This window comes from Cydia pomonella, chromosome 14 (assembly GCF_033807575.1).
Source record: "Cydia pomonella isolate Wapato2018A chromosome 14, ilCydPomo1, whole genome shotgun sequence".
Taxonomy (NCBI): Eukaryota; Metazoa; Arthropoda; class Insecta; order Lepidoptera; family Tortricidae; genus Cydia; species Cydia pomonella.
The window spans coordinates 13271160-13293384 of record NC_084716.1 but is presented as its reverse complement, the minus strand read 5'-3'; the positions used below and the strand labels follow the sequence as shown (position 1 = coordinate 13293384).

The 22225-nt window shown below is 38.8% G+C and overlaps 1 protein-coding gene and 1 long non-coding RNA gene across 4 annotated transcripts in view; both read left to right on the top strand.

The window, feature by feature from the left end:
- The window catches only part of LOC133524986 (uncharacterized), a 70334-nt gene that overhangs the window by 46883 nt on the left and 1226 nt on the right, over positions 1-22225 (top strand). Inside the window, exons 4-8 of one of the 3 annotated variants that reach the window (XR_009800502.1) lie at positions 6831-6996; positions 8221-8310; positions 11270-11371; positions 18871-18923; positions 19659-20276. Coding sequence is in view for 1 of the 3 variants with exons in the window: in XM_061861164.1 (XP_061717148.1) it covers positions 6831-6996; positions 8221-8310; positions 11270-11371; positions 18871-18923; positions 19659-19823 (576 nt within the window). In the remaining 2 variants the exon portion in view is untranslated. The remainder of the gene's footprint in view (positions 1-6830; positions 6997-8220; positions 8311-11269; positions 11372-18870; positions 18924-19658; positions 20277-22225) is intronic. The other 2 variants (XR_009800503.1, XM_061861164.1) reach the window with 2 other exon arrangements.
- Positions 3651-4458, top strand: LOC133524980 (uncharacterized). The gene is made up of 2 exons (XR_009800500.1): positions 3651-3886; positions 4299-4458. It is a non-coding gene; the product is annotated as an uncharacterized LOC133524980 (long non-coding RNA).

Here is a 22225-nt window from a genome sequence, read left to right as displayed (position 1 = left end):
AATTCCGTTGGTACATGCATAAGTAATTATTTCGATGGCATATGAAAACTTGGCTTATTTTTAAATATTACATCAATGATTTGAATTTCGTTTTACCCAAAAATTCATCTAGGTAGGTAAATTGATTCGTACCCTGAGGTATTATTGCATTCGAATTGGCATCCAATTCAGGTTGATTAGGATTCATGATCACTGAAGTAAATTTAATTTATTATAGCTACCAAATTTATTCACAATCAGATCGCATTTGTAAGCCAGCAATAAGGGCTTCTACGACCTTATTCTTGATCAAAGTCACTTTCAAACTCTGATAAGGATGAACATAAATAACTTTTAAAAAATTAGGAGATCTTTACTGACAGTCTCAAAGCAGGTTAAATTAAATTCATCAAAGTTATAGTGAAGTTTCTAATTATTTTCTTGAGGGTTGTATTTTTATGAACCACTTTAAACTCGCCATTAGGGCTAAGATGATCGGCTCTTTATCATTTCTTTCCATGCCTGTCACGTTCGAACAAGTATGTGAGTGCGAAAGTGACGAGCATAGTGACAAGTGATAAAAATGGAACCATACTGCCACTGCAGTAGGGCTAAGATGGTCGGCTCTTTATCATTTGTCACCATGCCTGTCACGTTCGAACAAGTATGTGAGTGCGAAAGTGACGGGCATAGTGACAAGTGATAAAAATGGAACCATACTGCCACTGCAGTACGAATATGATGGTCGTTCTTGTTTACATGACAGCGTGATAAAACGGTGTCCGTCCCTTTCTATCCCACGGTGTTAAAAATGACAGCTATTATATCACGTGGATAAAGCCATCCATAATACGCTTGCAGGAGGCACAGCTAAGAGGACAATCGTTGACAGAAAACGCCATTTGAGACTCAAATAATGTATGGGAATAGTCACGTAACTTTGCTTTTGTTTTTTTTTCGTCCATCTGGACTGGGCCCTTATTCGACATGCTAAAAGTGACGTTTCGTGTTGATTTCCATTTGATGTGGGAAATATTGTGACTTGTCGAATTGCTATCATCAACACCTGTCAGTGAACAATATCCACACTAGAGGCGGGGCGTTGTACCGGAATAGTTTTTGGAACAGGTTTTTTGTAATAGACTACTTTTAGCTTGTCGAGTATTTAAAAGTACGAACTTTGATTTCTGAAATAAAACATATATGAAACTTTCATCACCTCGTACCTCCATTCTTACCGTTACTTTAAGCAAAACAAAATTTTGTTAACAGACGGTCGTCTGGGCGTCTTTTGTATCTAAAAATAGTGTAATAATATATAATAAAAATATGTCAATGGATTCATAGCCTTCACTCAAAACGTCATAATATTTCCGACCCCTACCGAAATAATAAGTCGATATTTGCATAAATAATCCTTATTTGTAAGACGCCTAAGACCGGCAAATACGTAAACTGCCTATTGGGGGTCATACTCGTAAAAGTAGTATTTTAGACGTACTTTTGGTACGAGTAACAGAGACGTACTTTTGGTACGCAGTCCCAGCTCTAGTCAGGATTCTAGTTGTCAAATATAAGCGTGTCGAATACGTATTAGTTAACTGTCAAATGAAATTAGATCAACGGTAGACTTTTTTGTCGATGGGTATGGCTGCCATGTTTGGATTTATGACATTTGAAAGGGGATCCTAAGGCAGAGAGTAGTTTTTTCTGTACGATTTGATTCTTCTACTTGACGCAAGATGGAGTTAGCTGCCAAATTCCGATCTTGGCGTTATAAAAATAAACCGCAAGAACCATGACGATGACATGCAGTTGCGTCGATATAGATCTATCATAAAACGTACATGTGACAATTGCCCAGGATTTAAAAAAATCTTGACAATTAATAAATGTCAAAAAGAAAACTGATTTATTATAAAAATACAAATTATATATAAAGTTTGATTTTAAAACCAATGGTCGTGGGTCCTAACCCCGGCTCTTAACAATGAACATCTTGTAACTTGTGTGCAAAATATCATTTAACTTTTACCAATTACTTTTCGGTTAAATAAAATATCACGAGGAAGAAGTAGCCCCAATAAGGTATATTTTCCCCTCTGGGTTAGAAGGTCAGATGGCAGTGAGACAGGGAGAGATAGTGAAGAATGCGGCAAAATAATCATTAATTGTGTTGTTAGACTAGCTTTTTTTGTTAATATGAAAATTGACGCAACAGCAAGCTCAAAGCCCCCTATGAGCCAGAGCCTGTTAGGTGCAGGCTTAATTGGCTCATCCGAGGGAAGCGGAGCTTCGGCGACTAGCTGGTTGCGTCTGCTTATCAACTTCTTCCAATTCACTTTTACATCAACTCCTTATAAATTTGTAAATTAAGGTCAACTTTGTAAGAACTAATACCTGTGCCATACTATAAATTGGACGATATGCCTAATTAATTGTTATTAATGTTGAATTTTTAATGGCGTATAATATAAGACAGCGGTCGTATAATGACTGAGAAATTTGGATTTTTCTGTTTGAATAAACAGCAAACTGGAGACATTGAGATTAATTATAAACTTATTATTTTAGGTGTTATCAAGAAAAAAGGTCTTATCAGATTTATGAATAGGCATTGGCAGAAAAACAGGCGTCCGACCACGCATAATGGAGGATTCTATTTCTTTTATCATGTAGCTATATCTATATGACCTCTGCCGCCGACTTTTTCAACGTATAATATAAGACAGCGGTCGTATAATGACTGAGAAATTTGGATTTTTCTGTTTGAATAAACAGCAAACTGGAGACATTGAGATTAATTATAAACTTATTATTTTAGGTGTTATCAAGAAAAAAGGTCTTAACAGATTTATGAATAGGCATTGGCAGAAAAACAGGCGTCCGACCACGCATAATGGAGGATTCTATTTCTTTTATCATGTAGCTATATCTATATGACCTCTGCCGCCGACTTTTTCACCCGTTGGCGCCTGTGCCCAAATCCTTCTAAGACCGAAGCTTGCTGTTTCCACCTGTCCAATAAGCTGGCACATAAGACCCTCAGAGTTAGATTCCGGGGTACAGCCTTACAACATAACTATTCCCCAAAGTATCTCGGTGTTACACTGGACAGAAGCCTGACATGCCGATTGCACATAGAGAAGCTAAAAAGTAAAATAAGGACCAGGATATTTTAATTACGATACATAAATAACTACTAAAACATGTTTTCTGCAAGAAATTAGTTATCTTATTATATTATAAAATATTTATTATCCATCTGTGATGTTTATTTCTTGTGAAGATATTGAAGTTTCGCTGTGTAGCACTTATCGATATATAATATGATCAAAATCGACCCGTCCACATCCCTAAAAATCCACACATACACATTTTTACGCACATATACAAAGCAGTATAACCACCAAAATGGCTACGGCTTGAGTATTCAAATTTGTATTGAGAAAAGGCAACTATATCCTGTCTTTATTTGCCTCTCTATCGCTCGAATATGCAATACGCATGCACTCTTCGTCAAAATCGGTTTCAAACTTTTTCGACTGAGTACGCGCAATAAACGCCTAGTAGTAGTATTTAAATGTTTACCGTATTCATTTAAAGCATCGTAGGACAATGCCGCTATGTAAACTGTAAGGTGGGTCTTAAATTAGTGTGAGTTATTGGCACCGGACTCAACCTTCACGTAACAATATTTAAAGTATTGCGCTGTCATAGTAACGAAAATGATAAACACGTCAATCGGAGTAAACAAGTAACTAAATGATGCAAACAAGAAAATATTGCAAAATAGGTACATATATATGTACCGATAATTATTTTGTGTTAAAAATATGAGGCAAATTATACTGCCCGATTATACGGACTACATATTAAAAACGATTATCTTGGAAACAGTCAATAGGTGAACAAAGTTATAGTAAAATTGGTGCATAATTTCAGGGCTTGCCTGGCCCACGCATGATGTACCTACCTACCGCGACCACGGCCGTCTCCTATTACTATTTTATTCTAATTCCCTAACTAGCGAACAATATTTCATGTTCATAGTCTAGAATTTAAAACCTTAGCTACATATTTGTGGCGCTTGGGGTTGAAGTTGAAACCCTGGGGTCCTAGCGTGGGTCTATGAGGAAATGTCAAAACGCCTTTTAAAGGTTTCTGGTGACCAGAGGCCTGGCCTATATTTCAATCGGCGGATCAGCATTGTTATCCAGAGGGGCAGCAGCCTTCTGGACACACCACCGACCGACCAGAATTTATTTATAAGTTTTTATCTTAAGTGTTTTTATGATATTTTATATATAAACTTACAGATGTCGAACCACCAGCAAAGTTTTTGAAGAGGTGTAGTTCCTGGTATCAACTGGAAACTGAAACTAATAATCTACACTCAAGAAAATGAAATATAGTCACAGAAAACTTTAATGTTTTATTTTATTAAAGAAAAACGTTAAAAAAATGTGTAAACAGAAATATATATTTTTTAATTCGTAGTTGAATAACATAATATGTATTTAATCTCCTGTACATAGGAATCGTCTTTTTGTAGGTTTATATAAACAATAAGTACTTAGGTCGATTTAGGCATCAACTCATCACACCAAAATTTTGTTCTAACCGGTCACACCGCCAAAAGCAGTATTATTTGTTTCAACCCGTCACAAGTAGATTTAGTTCTATTAGGACACATCGTAATTTTGTAGCTATTGGTCAAACTGCAAATCTGTTCCTATTCGTCATCCCGTCAAACTGTTCTAACTAGTCACAAGGAGGATACCTAAACAAATTTCACTACCCGCCAAACGTGTAATATAGACCATACAGTAGGTCTTAATGGTGATGGCGACTGTACAATGGGGTTGCGTATACATACAAAGAGCATTCAAATAGTTGGTGATAGACCAAGTGACCGAGTTACTAACAGTTATATTATATCTTTTTTATAAATAATGTAATAGCGTAATTTTTGGAAAATTAATAAAGGATTTATGAACCATCTCGTAATTTTTAAAAAACGGACTTTAAATCATATGCCTGAAAGATGTGTTAAGGTATACTTACAACTTGGATCGTGAACGTGGTTTAGAAGCAACTGGGTGCGGAGTAAATTGCTTGAATTTTTTTAGAATTTTGAGCGTTTCTAGGAGAATATGTGGAGCGAGCATTATTCGACGTGTAGGTGTGGGTTCAACAAAAAGATCGCATGTCAATAGTGCTTTATTGTCGTTAAAATTCAATTAATAATCGCCTTTATCGACCATCAACTGTGTGGTCACTTTTTAATTGATTGACATTGTCAGGTATAGTTTCACTACTCGCCGCCGCATTATTCATAGCGCATTACTTATCCTATCGGATACAAGATGTCGCTGATTCTTGTAAAGTTATGTTTTAAAAAAAAAGACGCCTTACTCTATGCCATATATTGTATGAAAGGAAGGGTATTCCCTGTCGTACGTCAAAAAATCCAAGATGGTGCCCAAGCCCATGGACAAAAAAGTCTAGCAATAAAATCAACACTTGTCAAAATTTGACATTTGCAATCCACAGTCAGGTGACAATCAAATCAAACCGATCCACTTCGAGTTCAGAGCCATTACAAACTGTATAGTAGTAATAAACAAAGTTGATTTTAGTTTGATTATTTTTTCTATGAATGAGTTTTGATTGTTCCAAATGATAATATCCACAGTTGATAGAATCAACACTTGATACAATCAACATGCGATAGAATCAAGTGTTGATTTGATGTGGACGCGAAATTTGACAGTTGTGCATGTCGAATAAGGCCCCAGGCTAAAGCTCTAAGCCATACTGGCTCACACTTTGCGTAGCGTCTGTCATTCTAATAGATTTATCCTTTTATTTTGGTGAATGTCGACCTGGTTTAATGTGGAGCGCTGGTGGCCTAGCGGTAAGAGCGTGCGACTTGCAATCCGGAGGTCGCGGGTTCAAACCCCGGCTCGTACCAATGGGTTTTTCGGAACTTATGTACGAAATATCATTTGATATTTACCAGTCGCTTTTCGGTGAAGAAAAACATCGTGAGGAAACCGGACTATTCCTAACAAGGCCTAGTTTACCCTCTGGGTTGGAAGGTCAGATGGCAGTCGCTTTCGTAAAAACTAGTGCCTACGCCAAATCTTGGGATTAGTTGTCAAGCGGACCCCAGGCTCCCATGAGCCGTGGCAAAATGCCGGGACAACGCGAGGAAAAAGAAGATTTTGGTGAATGTCGATGTACAATTGTCATCTTGGCTAGGCTGCCTTATCTATATGAATTTACAAATTATCCGTTGACAGTGTGAACGATACTAGTCAAGTTTAAAGAGGGAGCTAACGCAAATATATAGTTTTAATAATGAATTTCTACATGTTTTAATCACGAGTAAAATTGTAAATATACGGAAACTAGGCAATATTTTCAAGGACTGGCCCCAACCAGCAAAGGTTAAAGTTGGCTTGTTAAAGAAGTCACGAAAATAAATCTAATATCCATTTATTCTCAGTTCTATGTCGTTACCCTGAATACTTTAGTAGTGCAATTTTAGTAAATATTAGCTAGTGATATACGTGACGGCCATATCTTCCGTCGCAAGTTGCACGCGGCGCGCCATATCTTTTGTTTCCTTCTAATATTCTGGCTTTACGCCCCCTATATATATGCGACCTACATAATTAACAAAAATACGTAAACAGTGTGGACACGACCTTATTGGCAAAACATCCCCCTTATTCATAAACGTGTACTAAAGTTACGATGCCGCTAATCATCGTTTGTCCCTTTCCATCATACCAATACGTTGGATGTAAAACAAAAGTATAATCACACATTATCTGTTCTAGATAACTCCAGTCTCCCCTAAATGGCAGAAGGCCATAATGACCCGCGTAGAGGAGGCACGGCAACAGACCATGCTCGCGGCGGGAAGGGGGGCCAAGTTGGACCCCGGCCGGTACTGGAATCTGGCTGGGACATTTCTGTTCACTGTCTTCGTCATGACTGCTCTAGGTACGGTAAAATTACAAGACATTTATGAAAGGATAGCTAGGATTTCTGGTGTGATAGGGATCTTGGACCTGATATGGCGCAAAACTGGTTTTATACTTCATTTTCGATTTCATGTGGATGATGAGATCCTGAAACCATCGTTCCGGTTGAAATTGCAATGCTTTTGTCACATCGTCCATTCGAAAAAGCGCTTTTTTTTCCCTGCTAGGAGGGATCAAGTGACACTTTTTTTGTTCTAGGGCAGAAATAATATTAAAATATGAATTTCGTATGCTCATAATTTTTAAATAATAGATTATGTGTAGAAGTTCAACCCTACAGTGTGGGGTATCGTTGGAAAGGTCTTTCAAAACTAATAGGGGTCTTCAACAAACATTTTTTGATAAAGTGAATATATTCGGAGATAATCGCTCCGAAAGAAAAAAAATGTGTCCCCCCCTCTAACTTTTGAACCATAGGTCCAAAAAATATGAAAAAAATCGTGGAAGTAGAGCTTAAGAAATACATTAAATGAAAACTATAGCAGACATGATCAGTTTAGCTGTTTTTGAGTTATCGCAAAAAGTTTCCCCTTCATAGTAAAAAGACTTGCTTTAATTAGGTACTGATTATGCAAATTTGCTTATTTTTTTAACTCGCGTGAAAGGTACCGTTTCATCCCTTGGTTAACAATTTACTATACTTTAAGCTCCAGGTTAGCTTATTGTGACGGAAGAGTAACTACGGAACCCTACACTGAGCGTGGCCCGACATGCTCTTGGCCGGTTTTTGATCATAATGACCGCTAGCTGGCGCGAGTGCACGGAGCGGGTGAGCGGGTTAACGAGAAATGGTATGATTGGTATGAGCCACGCTATCTGACTCGACTCGGGACGCGTGCAGCGGATTTTACCTACAATGGCACCTGCGTGCGCGCGTACTACATCCGCACTGTGCACCCGTGAAAGCTGGCGGACGCCCTGGGGACCAATTTTTAAATTTCGAGCGTTCGATTGCGTCACTCGAAAAGTGGAAAACGGCGAAATGCTAATTTTGAAATACGAGCGATAGAAATTGGCAATCGAATGTTACTGACCACTCGTTTTCAATTGTATTAGTAGAATTTAAAATGCCTAATAGTGGAGATATTATTGAACGAAATACACGAAATCGAACGGTCGAAATTCAAAAATTGGCTCCCAGGGCCCTGGCCCATTTCAAAGAGGTATACTTTTTTGTTTTCAGGGTTTGGTGCTCCTGTGCCGCAAACGATAGGAGGCCGGTGCTTTGCTCTCCTTTACGCAATATTCGCTATCCCTTTTCACGTCTATCTCAGTAAGTTATCTGTCCAAAATAACATTGTCCGAAGTTCGTTCGTGCATCTACAACTTATCCACATGTAATGCTCCACCTGGCAAAAACTATACCTATTTTAAGAGTCCAGTACTAATTTAGCACCTTACCTGGTCTAGGCGCTAAAAATTCTATTTTCCTACCCGCAATGTATGTCACAATATATCTGTAAATAACAGAGATTATTTATTTCACCTGGTTATTTTAAATTGAAATTTTCAAGCACAGTGTTCCCAATCCAATTTAGTCTTGTTTACCAACTCTTACTCTTGACGTTTAACGAAGTGCGTGCAAGACGGGTTGAACGAGTACATTCCTATTCAAACACAAAATATTTTGCCTCGACTGTACTCTTGTGACCAGCATAACTTGACCGTGACATCCTTAACCTTTTAACCGCTTAGAATTTTTCATTGCGCGTGTTTGTGTCGCCGCCGGTGCGAAGTTACACGAAGTTTTGTCTTATCAGACTTCGGCGAAATGAGCTGGATATTGTATGTCTCATAGCAAACTATGGCGGTTAAAGGGGGTGTAAAGCCATGAAATTAGAAAGGAACAAAGGATAGGGCGCGCTGCGCGAAACTCGCGACGGAAGATTTGGCGACCACGCAGGTTTTGACGTTTCACCTCAATAACTATGAAAGTACACTTCTGATTCAAATTTTGCTAGTCAAATCCCTCGGTTATATCACTTGCTATTTTATTCTAAAATTATACGGCTGTGGTATGCAGGGTAACGATAAACAATCCAAAATACCTGAATAAAAATTGGACATGATTTCGCATTTTTTTTTCTATCGTACCAACTTTAACCTTTTAAAGATTTAATTAGTCTCTGCCCTTGCAAATATAGCATAGCAAGTGTTAATTTGAGGAACACAAACTTTGGCCCTCTTTTGTCTTTTTTTCCTAACCAGAACCATTGAAAGTCAAGAAGGCTTGAGCTTACTACCTTATTTTTTTTGTGCCAAATTGTGCATCTATCACACACAAATATAAATCTAGTCTAGAACTTGTTCTCCCTATGTGTGTGTTGTTGTTGTTCTACCTACATCTCGCATCGCATCGGTTTCCTAGTTACTAAGGGATCGTGGTCATTTCCTAGAAGCAGCTTCTTTTTTTCTTCCGAATATAGAACATTCTGAATTGTAGTGTATTATAAAAAGCTGTCTGAGGTCCATCGAGAGTATCGAATTTCTACATTTTATCCGGTTGCCATTGATTACCATGTGGCCCTCGCCCACTTACGGCCTCGCACTTAGGGGAGCCCCGCAAAGCCAACCTTTTTATTAGGTACCTTGGGAAAACACATTGAAAAGGGCCTCGCTAATGCGACGTCGCCCACCGCTAGATTAGTTCACGCTACACGCGGCGTAGGCAACTGACCATCAGCTTCTCTAGGTTTATAACTGACTTTTCTAGAAAGCGTGCGTATACTGAATTAGGGGCAGCTCAGGCGCCCTCTATTTAATACCGCGAAGTGTAAATAGCAAGTTTAAGTTTTCGAATCAGGCAACACGTAGCAGATCCTCCAACGCGCAAGGGAACGTGTGTAAAGGACAGCATCTGCTTATTAGCGTGTCTTTTTCGAGTCCTGCCTTAATGTTGCAGACTCACCAACGTGCACAGCCCCTATTAAGTGAAGCGTTGTCATTGTGAACAGCTCTTAGCGCTACATCTTCTAACTTTAATGAGTCGCAAATAAGCCGCTACAGAAATCATTTTCTCTCACAAACTATGAAGGGCTTTGTAAAATTTTGTGAGCCCGGAAGTTGTTGACTGAGAATAGCGAAGAATACTTAAGTGCGATTACACCGTATTCGATACAGAAATAAAAGCAGTTAAAAACCTCACTCATACCGAATAATCTACCAACATTAATTTGCTTTTATGATACTACAATAATTCTGGACTATACAGAGTGATTTTGTTATGTTATGTTAAGGTTAGTTCTAGAATAGTTATATCTGTTTTACTTTTCATTTTGCTTTCTTGTATCTTATGCTTGTAGCTTTTTTTTTGTTTTATTTTGGCTAAGGTTAAGAATTTTAACATAAGTACAAAATGTAAGCGCGTAGTATTAACAAGTTGTGTTTGCCTATAATTGGGTGAATACTCCGGTATGATTTTTGTAGTTATTATTTAAGTCCAATTGTATTGTGCATAAACTTCCCTTCTCAGGGCAACATAAAACTGCCTTCTCAGGGCAAACTCGAAACTGCTCTTGTTAGAGCAAACGTCATCGTTTCTCTGCTCAACCGCAGAGTGTCAATCGGTCGATCGATAAACTGTTCTTATCAGAACAATTTCACTGTTTCTATGACGGACAACGATGTCGGTCGATGTATCATAGACATATGAATATATGTTCCCACAAGGTCATACTGAACAACTTTTGCTACGAGTATGTGCCTAACTCCAAAACTGACTCAGTAACTCAGATAGCATGAGCTATCTCTGCCAAAAATGTGTCGGCCTCCACACCAACAGTAACCAAACCCGTTGTCTAAACAGCAATGTATAAATCGTCTGCAATAGATGTAAAGGCCTGTGATGACAAACCCCGAAAACGCAAAAAAACTGCAGTCTCATACATTTCGACGAATCGTATCATATCTATGGTTAGATTGTCTATGGAACGGCACATTTATTTTCGCGATTTCGGGGTTGGCTCCATATTAAATTATAATCTGTCTAGGGAAACATAATAAATAATACCCTAGGAAGCCCTAATCTTTATACGAAAACTTAACATATCTAACACTTTATTTAGTACTTTTGCTTTTTAACTAGGTAGCCGTAATTTAGCACTAAGTTTCCGTAGCATATGTAACTTGAAGCAATAAAAAATTATGATCAGTGACAGTGACCTTAGGACTCAATGACATTTACTCGTAAATACTGAATGGTTCACCATTTCCATGATGTTCACTTGTTTCAGTGATGCAAGCTAGCACTTGCGCTGTGGCCCACGTCAACCATTACTTGGCGCAGTGCCACAAGAACATCAGAAGGCCCGAACTGACGCCTCGTGCAGTTAATGGTTAGTATAGTTGCTTTTCAAACTGGCAATAGAACTTGTGCGGAAAAAGTAGACTTGTCGAATACAGCATGTTTTTTAATCACCTGCAATTTCAAGGTTTGACCTACATATTCACCCCGTAAATTACTGCAGATCATTAAAATACCATCCTGTACATGGGAAGGGCATTCTATGATCTCTTCTCTTTCTGCACAAACTCTACAATGTGTTTTCCCTTCCCGTCCAAGATTTTGGGACCCACGGCCAGTTCATTTTATAAGTACATATTGCTTTTCAACCCTTAGAACGCACTGCGATTAATTTCTTGCGGTTTCAGTCTTGCACGTACGTGCGCTTATGAAGCATGCCGTAGGTACATTACACTTTTTGCGAAAAATATTTGGCTGTTTCATACATTTTGGCTGATCAGTCGTCGATGTTTTCCATGGGAGAACTAACATTTTTTCTCATTTTCGGGGTTGGTCCCATGTAAAAAGTGGGTCAGTCTGACTATATACTTAACTCTCAAAAATTTGGTTAGGGGTTGGAAAAACACTCCGTTTGAATAAAATATAAATAAGTAATTAGGGACAATCTTACACACAAAGTAAGAATAATTACGCTTGTGTTCTGAATACTAGACGAAGATATATAATAGATATATGCAGATAGACAAATATTTAATTACACAGAAAACATCCATAACTCAGAAACAAATATTTGTGATAAACACACAAATGCCCTTACCAGGATTCGAACCCGGGACCTCCTGCTTAGTCATTAAAATCTAGGCTAGGAAGCCGTTTGCATCTGATAGAATAGACCTATATGTATAATATACCTAATGATTCGGCTACACGCGAGTTGATCTCCTACGCTAAAAGTTGTGTTTGCTACCTGACTTGAGGCCAAAAATTAATTAATTGTCTCGTTGACGAGAATCTACCCTTATATTTTGAAGTCTCAAGCACAAAAGCTGTACTAAGTCCTAGAAAATGACAATAGCACTAACAAGTTGTAAACAACTTTAAGTAAACGAGAAAGTCTGCGTTGTTCCAGAGTTCAACTAAGTTTCAATGTCTGTCTGAAAACTACAAGGAAAATTATTTGCTCTTGATACATTTATTCAATAAAGTTGTACAATGAGCGAATAGCAATGTGTTCTAGAGTCAGAACATGATAACTCTGGAGCGATTCTTATAGCACAGACGTGCAGGTTTTATTTTAAACGTCAAACTCCTATTAAATTATGACATTTAAATAATACTTGCACGTCTGTGCTTTAACATCGCTGCAGAGTTATCTTGGTCTATCTCTAATTATTTTCTTAACCGATTTCAAATTTCCAAAGGAGGAGATTCTCAATCCGGATGTATAAATATGTTTTTTTAATGTTTGTTACCTCAGATTATACCTATACGTACAGATTGGTCCCCATTAACAATATCTAGTTCTGATGATGGATTCTATGGGAGATCGAGGGAATTCCTCAAATTTTATAGGCATATATGTATATAGTGTTTTTTGCATTTTCATAAACAAAGGGTCGAATTATTCTAATGATGAATTTAACGATATATGATAACGTATTTATGTATATTCCGTGTTCTATATTATTTTCATATTTTATCTATTCCGAGTATCCATCATCAGTGGTCTATCTATTATTTCACGGCTTATACCGGACTAACACGATGGAGATATTGACGTGACTATTTTTCTAAAGACCGTATCGTACCTCACAAGAGTCAGTAAGCTCCGAGGAACGAGATCCATCACGTCCCTTTGTTTATCTATTGATAAATAATGTGTTTATTGTTTGACTTCATAATGCTATCATGTCAAAAGTGACTGTTTATGTTGTTACCGGATTAGAGTCGATTAATCTGTCAATCGTAAAATATTTGTAGCGTATGGCAGGACGATTAATTTTCAATAATAGATGGGGTTTTTAAAGAACGTCAACGCGTTTAGTTGGCCGTTTCGCACTAAACTCCTAGTGTTTCAAGCTTACAGTACCCCTAGTGTAACTAAATTCGATTTTGAAACGTGACGTACGCGTTTGCGTTTAGTCTCATTTTGTATGGGTTTTTGAACAGCGCGCCAAGCGGGAAGTTTTGGAAAGTCAAAAATCTCATACAAAATGACACTTAACGCAAACGCGTTCGTCACGTTATGATGTCGATCAAAGTTACACTAGGGGTACAGATCACACTCACGTCATACTTATTGTATGGACTGACATTTATATGACATGACTATTTGTACGTAACATACATTGATGTGCCCATCCCCCACAAAAATCGGTAGACTGTTTTGTACAGAAAATTACAGACAAGGCGTCTCCAGTTGGTTAAATGCTTTAAGGTTTTAAGCGATATTAGTCTAAAGTAAGGTCGGTTACAGACTAGCGTTTTTTTCTGCGCGTATACGGTCGTTTCGGCATATAACGCTTACATGCGCGCTACATTTCGCTCCATTCTACACGTCTACACGCGCTTCCAAAAACGGGCTTATACGCGCGTATAAAACGCTAGTCTGAAACCGCTCTAAGCTGAGGGCGCACGCTCGACGCCGACGCCGGCCGCCGTACATCCATCATCATCATCTTCCTCGCGCATATACGAGTATATTAGTTAAATTAAAACAAATATATGGAGGTTGGCGTCTGCATCGAGCGTGCTCGCCTCGTGTGACGATTCCAAACTAGGCATAGTTACCATACCCCTAGTAAGATAAAACAGCCCGGCCTAGCCAAGGTGGCAATCGCTATCGCTACGACAACGAAACGCTTTGTGTCTCTCTATCACTCCTCTATATTAGGGCGACAGTGACAGTTGCGTTTCGATCGATACGGAGCGTAAGCGATTTGTATGTTGGCTACGCAGCCTGATGTGTGGGGACTAAAAGAAATGGAATCTTATATTTATTAATACTTTCTTGTTGCTTAAAAACACTTTAATTTTTTGGTAAAATTTAGTCTCCTGCATAGCTCAGGAGTACGATTTGAGTATTTATGATGCCTTGATGATGCCTAACTAGACATTTATGAGGTTCTTCAACAAAAAGGAGTGTACAGATTTTTAAAGGGTCGGCATCGCGCATGTAACACCTCTGGAGTTGCATGCGTCCATAGGCTACGGTGACTGCTTACCATCAGGCGGGCCGTATGCTTGCTTGCCACCGTCGTGGTATAAAAAATAATTATTATTATTGCGATATAATAATGTTAAGAAGTAGCCCTATCACGACCCTGACATATTCCCTAACGTCTGCGTAACTTACTTTCTATGCGTCACGTCGTACTGACATATTAATCGTAGTGCGTGCGAGATGTATAGAAAGTAAATTAAGTTGACGTTAGCGAATATGTCAGTGTCAAGTCAAACTGGTGGTAATCGTAAGTGAGACGTGAGAGAGATGTATCACTCAACGTAGTGCCCGGCTGCACTTATAACTTGTACCAAGGCTTCAGGACTAATCGAGTAATGCAGCGAGTGCAGCTGCTACTGGTAATGCAATCGGCCTTCTAGCCGTACCTGTCTGGACGGCTCACTTAACGACGGGCTTTATAACTTTAGAAAACGAATGTTTTCGAAGAAACCTTAGTTAATTAGCAGTAGAAATGTATAAAACTTAGCTTCATTGAAATGTAGATTTATAGATCTACCGTTTTACTGAGGCCTCCTTTGTACGAGTTTACTTAAATGGTGTTTTTTTTAACTATAAGTTAAGGTTATGCGTCTTTTCTGTGGAGATCATAAAAATGATAAAATAAACGGACTTTGAATCCTAATTTTCTTACTTTGTTCTTATAGGCATGTTAAATATTTTCACTTCTGAAACATTGTATGATAAAAATCTTAGAAAAATGTATTCATATCGTTATCTTTTGTAAAAAAAAATAACTAGTAGTCCGCTTTAGAAATAAATTATTAAGGTTCTATTCTCAAACGCCCATTTGACGTTAGAAACAGATATAAAAAATGTGTTGGTCTGATGATATCAAAAAACAATGACAATTTTTGCTCTGGTTCTGTTTCGCAGTGGTTCTTAACCGGTGGTCCCTGAAAAACAACTGAGGTGATGCGCGAATTTATAGTTTAGTTGACTTCGTTCGATTATTTCCATAGCTATTTAGTTCCAAACAGTTGTAGGTCCTTAGCTTTCCTAGAGAGGAAATTGTAAGAAATAATCCAATTTTGATATGGTTTTATAATAGAAGAAGGTTGCATTTTACGGAGTACCTAGTGCAAGTCTGCCAGCCAACATAATTCAATCACATGTCCATTACACTCACATGTGCTCTAACATAAGGTCTAGAACAACAAAATCATTTATGAGCATTTACAGTAAGCCGTCTGGCAGAGGACTCTAAACTTTTTGACTCGAAGGCCACTATGAAATGCAGGCCGAAACTTGCCTTTTACGCCTGCGTTCCCCGTTACGACTCAGTACGCGTAGCCAACACGTAAATCGCTTACGCTCCGTAGCGATCGAAACGCAACTGTCACTGTTGCACTAATATGGAAGAGTGATAGAGAGACATAAAGCGTTTCGTTGTCAAAGCGATAGCGATTGTCACCTTGGGTAGGCCGGCAGGTCTTCGGCTCTGGCTAAGATCGCGGACCAGACCTCCGTGGGTACGTGGAGACCCTGCCTTGCTTGACAACCGCACTGTGGAACAACGCCATACTTGTAACGTTGACGTTGAACGATGACAACTTTTTATGGTGTTGACAAAGAATCGTTTGTAATATAGATGCTAACTTAATTTCATAGATTTTTGTTAACATAATAAAAAAAATCTAAAAAACAAAAAATTTAATAATCACATGTCCAACCACAAATAAGGCGGCGTTCCACAGTGAGCCGACGGCGCTTTAAAACAAGAGCCTTCAAACTACGGCTCTTATTTTTTTGCGCCAAATGCAATACAATTCGGTCCGCGAAAAGAAAGCAGAAAATCCGAAGATTTCGCGGTAGCCTGTGGTTCTAAAAGTTTTGAAACTGATAAATATTGCGCTGATGACCAATGTAAACTTGGTCGTGGTCGTAGTTATGCACTGCCCCGCCCGCGCGAAAATAAAGTTACATTACACGGGTATTGTACAATTATGCAAGCCTTTATGATCGAAACAGCGGTAGCTTCTCATCACCACTAACCGGGCGTAAAAAGGCTTTACTTTCACTGTAATTCATATACAGGGTGGCACTTAACTATGGTATTTGCTGAAAGTATAGTGTTATCTAATTAATTTTGAATCAAATTATTATCATTTTAAAGCTAGGTTAAGTAAAACAAAAAGACATTAACAATTAAACGTTTTATTATAGGTGACAACCCTGCCGCTATAAGGTTACTATTTACATTTGCACATGACACATATCAATCACTTCACATACCTAAAACAATTTTACACAATTTACATGCGATGTTCAAAAGTACCGCCATGTCTTAAAGTTTTGTGCTACTTGGGAGGTCGCCAACGGCGTGGACCAATCCACTGACGCCCGAAAAGTTCAGTTAGTTTACGTCGCACTTCATCGCGGAATGAGCTGGTGCTCCATCTTGTTGGTACCAGATAAGTTGTCTTTCGGCCAATGCCAAATCTTCGAGATAATCATAAAGCTCCGTATCTAAGAGGTTCATGTATTCCACTCTATTGAGAGTTGGTGGTAAAAACACAGGCCCTATAATGGTGTTTCCGTGAATTGCCGCCCAAACGTTCACTGACCAACGATATTGGTGTCCTGTATAACGATATTCGAACAGGTTTTCTTCAGCATAGACATGCTCGTTACGTCGATTCCACATTCCGTTTCGTGTGAACAAACTTTCGTCGGTCCAAATTACGCGTTTGAGAAACTCTCCATCGTCCGCCAACCTTTCCAAAAGCCACCGACAATATGCTTCCCGGACAGGACAGTCTCTAGGAAGCAAAGCCTGAACCTTTTGAATTTTGTACGGGTGACGGCCGGCACGTTTTAATATTCGTAGTATTTTTGTATCATTCGTTTCAAAATGTCGGCCCACCTGTCTAGAACTTGCTCTTGGATTTTGATCGAAGTATCGCAGTACCCTCTCTTCAAATCGCACAGCATGCTGCACAACGCGTCCACCGCGTTGGTCGTCCTGCCCTGTTCGTGGTACGATGTTCCTATTGTTGGTAACACGATCAATAGCAACGCAAAATTGTCATATGCCCCGTTGGATGGGGTGGTGGGTACCTGTTTCGGTACTGGCGTAAGGCTTCGGCGGCATTGTAATTGCACTCCGCGTACAAAAAACGCAAATTTAAATAACCTCTAGTATTCAATTGAGGCATTTTGAGATAATTTTAATACCATATCAGATATTTTGCCAATGACAACGTCAACTGTATTCAATCAATCTAAAACGTAGTGATTATATGCTCTTTGAATCAATCGTCAAGCAAAAAACTGGCCAGTATTATTAAGTCTTAAAAAGGTTCGTCGCTACATGATAGCTTTGTTACTCTTTTAAATATTCTTGACGAAGATATTTTACAATTTAAACATTAGATTAACTTGTCAATAAATTATAAAATTGTAACAAAAACTAAGTAGCATGTATAAGTGTAGTCCGGCAAACCAAATGTCAGTAATTAATAAGAACGTAAAAAATACCATCATTCTAAACAACATATCTTTTTATAGAATGATGGTACTAGAAAATAAAGAGACAGTATGATTTTGTTTGTCTTTAGTTGAAATGAGTTACTTCCTTGCCAAACTATAATTGCAAAATTTGGTTGGTTTAACCTTTTTGTTTATTATTCATAATCGGCAATCTCGTCCTGTCAATTCCTACACATGTATAGGCAATATGTCATTTATTTTGCAGTGACATGTAATTGACATTTTTTTATTTTTGATACTAAAGGTCATTGAACTTATTTTCAAGAGGTCATTGCCTGCTCAACTTGCTAGGGTTGAAACAGGCGGATTTTTGCACTAAAGTTTAATAAGATTTATCTCGTAAACGGTAAAGAATATTAACATAGTTTAATGGTAAAAAATAAAGCTCTTAGGGTGAACCATACCCCGTTTTTGTAAAAGTTCTTCATTCTGTTCCACGCGGTATATTGATTTGGATTTTAGTTTTGTTTTCCATGTGTTTTCCGTTTACTCGATAATTGGTGTATTCTCATCGGTGACCGCTGGAGACAGATAAGCAATTTCATTTCCATCCGTAACGGCTGAGAATAGATGGGAAAATCCAAATCTCACAGGCCAATTCGAACGTCCACGACATCAAACCGATATTAGAATCATATTAGTTGACTGTCATTCGCGATGATTCAGTTCAGATGTCAGATCGCGAATTCGATTCAGGGTACGGAGCCAACGTGCAAATTGTGAAATTTTTAAGGCTCCGTAGCGAATGGAAGACTACGCTACGCTAAGCTACGGAGCGTTAACGATTGGCACGTTGGCTAAACAGGTATTCTTGACTTTCGGAAATGTGGAGATAAGTAGTTTCTTTTTATTTTCAGATGGTAAAACAAATATGCACGTGAAGGCGTATCGAAGACGAAAGAAGCTAAGTGTAAGTGCTAGAATAATAGGTACCTTTACTATCTACAGCATAGAGAAATAAGTATTAAGCATAGAATGCTCAGTCCTCAGTCCATATATCAGTTTTCTTACCAAAACACTTATTATTTTTGTAATCTACATCTAGCGTCAAGTACCGGATTTATCAGTGCCGCTACTTGACAATAGGTGTAACGAGTGTCGCGACTGACGAAAAGTGTATTGCTCGACAATTTTACAACTAATATTACAAGCAGAAGAAGTTGAAAACAGAGTTCCGGTAAATTCGTATACAATATTAGCTATTAGTTACTATTTGTTTCTAGCAAATTAAGACATCTATCACAGGCGTCGTCCATTTGTAGATTTGTTATGTATACATTGTAAATAGGCCGAATATTCGGTAACTATTCGGTAATTGGCAAGTTTTCTAATGTTCGTATTCGGCCGAATATTCGTTTAAAGTGCTGAAATATTCGGCATTTCTTTTTATGTTTGTCTTGTTGCAACACTAAAATATAAGCTACTCCAGAACTTTTAAAAGTACTCTCTTCCATCAGGTTACGTTTTCTTGTTGTCATTAAAAGTATTAAAACACACAAGATGGGACATGTTCAATCCATAGGATGATTTGATTAAGTGGAGAATGTAATTGAACACCAGGTATTAATTATTTCCAATTCGCCATACTTCCAATCCGTAAAATGACATAAGAAATATTCAATTCATTATTTCAATATTCTTTCAGCGTTTAGTGGCCGTGCTAACAGTAGGCCACTGCATCCCGCTAGCCAGCTTGTTGTACTACGTGATCGGCGTGATCATCTTCGGTCTCGGTCGGTATAAGGAGACAGAAACCGTTGACGTGTTGATGTTCCCTTTGCAGTTTACCACTAATGGCGGGCTGTCTTCGGTAAGTTCCGTCAAGGAAACTCTTTAGCATTCCTAAAACTGATGATTTCTACTGTAGTGTTATTCCAAGCTCTGTGTCCGTGCTAACAGCAGCCATTCCGCTATCCAGCCTGTTTTACTGCGTGATCGGAGTGATCATCTTCGGTCTCGGCCGGTATAAGGAGACAGAAACCGTTGACGTATTGATGTTCCCTTTCCAGTTTACCACTAATGGCGGGCTGTCTTCGGTAAGTTCGGTCATGGAAACTCTTTGGCATTCCTAAAACTGATGATTTCTACTGTAGTTGTTATTCCAAGCTCTGTGGCCGTGCTAACAGCAGCCATCGCGCTAGCCAGTATCCTGTACTACGTGATCGGAATGATCATCTTCTATCTCGACCGGTACCAGGAGACGGAATCCGTAGATGTTTTGATGTTCCCTTTGCAGTTTACCCCTAATGGCGGGCTGTCTTCGGTAGATTCTAAATACATCTAAACACGTGCGCCGGCGGTAACGCCTATAGCCGGACTCGCTAATTGAATTTATCTAAACTTATAGCAGTACGGCTGTAAATCCACGTAAGTACCGCCGGCGAACGTTTTAAACCTTTACTATGCTAATCCTCCCGTCAAAAATCGGTAGACTGTTACAGACAAGCAGTGCCGGATTAAGACATTTTGGTGCCCTAAGCATTTCTAGACCATGGTGCCCCCCATCAAGATTACATTGAATTTTCTTGGTAAATTGAGTGACGTTTATTGCCGCATTACTTCTGAGAATAGAATTTTCAATCCGTCACATCATTTTATCACGGAAATTGACAGAACTGCAGTATTAAGGTCAAGTGTAAGCAAATTCGAAGACCGTGCTTCGCATAAGTCTGGAGGCCAAGCCAACCATGATCCAAGTGTAAGCGAAGATGTAAGACATAGGCAGTATTCCGCACAGGATTTTGGAACCTCTAGAGCTTTCCTGTGAAGCTCATTCATGTGAGGGCAAAGACCGAACTTCAGTAGGGGCTTAGCCATTGGCCATTGGTTTTGTCAGAACAAATACCAATGCCCACAAATGTTTTAAATAGCAAATTATTGTTTACGAAAACGGGACTTAATAGGGTAAGTTTTAAAATTACCTCTGACCCGACATTTCAAGGACGGCGTTGTCCCCATGGTCTCGGAGAAGACTGTGTAAAGTCGACATCATTATCTTGACGTTGGAGGTAATTTTAGAACTTAATCAAACGCGAATAAGTCCCGTTTTCTTAAATAATAATGTGTCACAATTAGGCCAATACAATTAGATTTTTTCGACCTAAAAATACGTGTAATCCGAGTTTGCTCCACTCCAGGAGGTGTGCATAAATGTTTCCTCTTTTTCAGTTTTTTTGCTTGTAAATCGAAAACGGTACGGCCGACGGAAAATTTGTTCTAATTACGAGTATTATTAAAATTGATATCTGAGGATCCGAAATGTAATTTAACTATGTTCTTGCAATAAAATATATTGATTGATTGATTGATTGATTTAAGGTACCTTAATATGTATTCGTAGTCCTAAATTGTAAATTAGGTCGACATTTTTTATTTTTGGTAAAATCATGTTAATAATCCGAAAACGCTTTCTTACCAGTGTCTGATCCACTAAGTGCTATTGTAATTGATAGTAGGCTCCTTCTACATCGAGTGGTTTGGCAATCCAAAGGAAAAAAATGATCTCCTAAGGATCCCAAAATGTATGCACACCTCCTAGGATAGATCAAACTGGGATTACACATGGATTACACGCATTTAGGACCAAATAAATGTATTAAAACAATTTCCAGCTTGCTGGGAATTAATTCCTCAAAACGCTATTTTTGGATGTAATTTGATTGGCCTAAATCGTGAAGGTGTTTTTAAAGGCAAAGTCTAAGGCTGAATGCGCGGAGCGTTCGATCAACGCTTACGGATGAGGCCAAAGGTCGAGCTGGAAGAAAGCAAGGCTTGAATTTGACCAATGGCGAGGTATGAATAGCTGGACGTCCGGAGCGTCCGAACGCGGCGCGTTATCATATAATACAACTAATGGCGAGGTGTGAGCAAGGCAGCCCAGCTGCGAAAGAGGACAGCATGGATTTGGATCCATGACCAAGCGAAAGTGGGGCAGTTTGCATAAAGTAGAAGGCCTGGCGTCGCATGAGACCTAACGCCGAACTGCAAAAGAGTGGCTTGAAATCGAACCTATGTAATCACGGTCCTCCTACTGCTCGGCCTTTGCCTTAACTCGAAAGCGCAACTTGATAAGATGCTTTTGTTTTTCGGCCTTCGCAGGGCCCTTTATTACACTTTGACAATTAGGTCGCAGGATCGGGGCTCTGCAGCAACTCGGCCTGGCCGACACATCTGGTGTGCAAGAGACCAAAATACGCTACAAAATCGGTAATC